Raw genomic sequence first — 1,472 nt, 5'->3', positions numbered from 1 at the left:
GGCCGCAGCTTCTCGGGGCCCCCTGTGCCAGCGCCTCAGCACCCTCACACGGAAGAGCTTCTGCCTAATGTCTTATCTACATGCCTACTAATGGCTAATGACGACTAAGGCCAGCGGGGAACTGAGAAGACCACTCAGGTGTAAACCTGCTGCGGAGAGCGGACCCCAGGGTGAAGCGTCCTCCTGAAGCTAAAGCAGAGGCTCCGATTCCCAAAGCTGGTCAAACTCTTGTGCTGGCCAACACTCAGCAGCTCCTGGGATGAACCCGGACTGCAGAGCCTTTTACCAACCCCATTCCCAAGCAGCTATCCCTCCTGTTCCCCCTCTTCCAGGGAAAACAGGCAACCCCAACCTCCTGTTTCCCACCTTGCGTGGTTCTTCAGGAGAAGCTGGTGCTCTAAACCCGTCTGGTTCAAGCACTGGCCTTTCAGTTTAGTGCTAGGCCTGGCTCTGAGGTCACTAAGAAGAGTTGGAGCGAGGTTTTGGCTGCTCCAGCTCTTAGACCATTGCCAAATGCAGGGGTAAACCCAATCCTGCCTCACCTCCTCCTTCTTCTTCTTTGGTTTGCTCTCCTCCCCTTTATCCTCCGTGTCAGACTCCGCTTTGCGCTTGCTGCCCTCGGACTTCTCGCTCTCATGTGCGGTTTTCTGGGACTGAAGGAACTCTGCAATGAGGTCTGGGCAGTCGAGGTTCTCCTCTGGCTCCCATGTGTTATCTTCACTGCAAGCCAAGACAACAGCTTCGGTTTATGTCCCTGCTTGCTGCAGCTTTCTCACCCGGTCACAAGCAGCAAGTGTGGATGTGGGGGTCCTCGCCCCGGGAGGCAGGAGCCTTGCCCTGGTCCAGGCAGGGATGCCAGAGGGATGGGCAGTTATTCCCCCTCTCAGGAGGGAAATGCAATTCATTCGCTCTGGGCGCCTGGTTCACACTGGGTCTAAGGGGGGAAGCCCCACCAGGGCACTGCACAACCCGTTTATGAGACGGAAACGGGCCCTTCTCACCCAAGCTGTGCTCTCAGCACCCTGATTAAAGCTCGAGGCATTCAGAGCTGCTGGTTTCATCCTTCCGGCTGCCCTTGGCCTCTTAGCTCCACTTTACAGACAGGGAGAGGCACAGGGACACTGAGCCACCAGCCCAGAAGCTTTGGGAGCCAGAGGCAGAGGAGATGCTCGCACCGGAGCAGCCCAGCCCCAGCCCACAGCAGCAGCAGGAAGCACTTACTCCGAGAAGCCTTTCCACTTCAGCAGGTATTCCACTTTGCCCTTCACCACTCGCCGATCCAGGACCTTCTCCACCACATACTCCTCCTCCTCTTCCTCTAAAACCTCTTCCACTTTCTTCTTGTTCTGTTTTTTTCCCATTGTGCTGGCCAGTTTTTCAGCTTACGGGCGACGCTGCTAAAGGAGGAGAGAGAACCAACATGTTTGTGTCAAGGTCAGGTTTGCCTCTGCCAGGCAGCCAAAGGGCTGGGG

At 56.5% G+C, this 1,472-nt stretch overlaps 1 protein-coding gene across 1 annotated transcript in view; it reads right to left on the bottom strand.

Annotated features, from left to right (window-relative positions):
* The window catches only part of CBX1 (chromobox homolog 1), a 2,541-nt gene extending 1,142 nt beyond the window's left edge, over positions 1 to 1,399 (bottom strand). Inside the window, exons 1-2 of the mRNA XM_010022789.1 lie at positions 1,222 to 1,399; positions 543 to 720 (exon numbers count right to left, since the gene is read on the bottom strand). Coding sequence (XP_010021091.1) covers positions 543 to 720; positions 1,222 to 1,361 — 318 coding nt within the window. The 5' untranslated portion in view covers positions 1,362 to 1,399. The remainder of the gene's footprint in view (positions 1 to 542; positions 721 to 1,221) is intronic.
* Between the last annotated feature and the right edge of the window lie 73 nt (positions 1,400 to 1,472).

Source organism: Nestor notabilis, unplaced genomic scaffold (genome assembly GCF_000696875.1).
Source record: "Nestor notabilis isolate BGI_N333 unplaced genomic scaffold, ASM69687v1 scaffold16979, whole genome shotgun sequence".
NCBI classification, from domain to species: Eukaryota; Metazoa; Chordata; class Aves; order Psittaciformes; family Psittacidae; genus Nestor; species Nestor notabilis.
The sequence above is the reverse complement of the archived record's forward strand: the minus strand, read 5'-3'. Positions and strand labels throughout refer to the sequence as shown.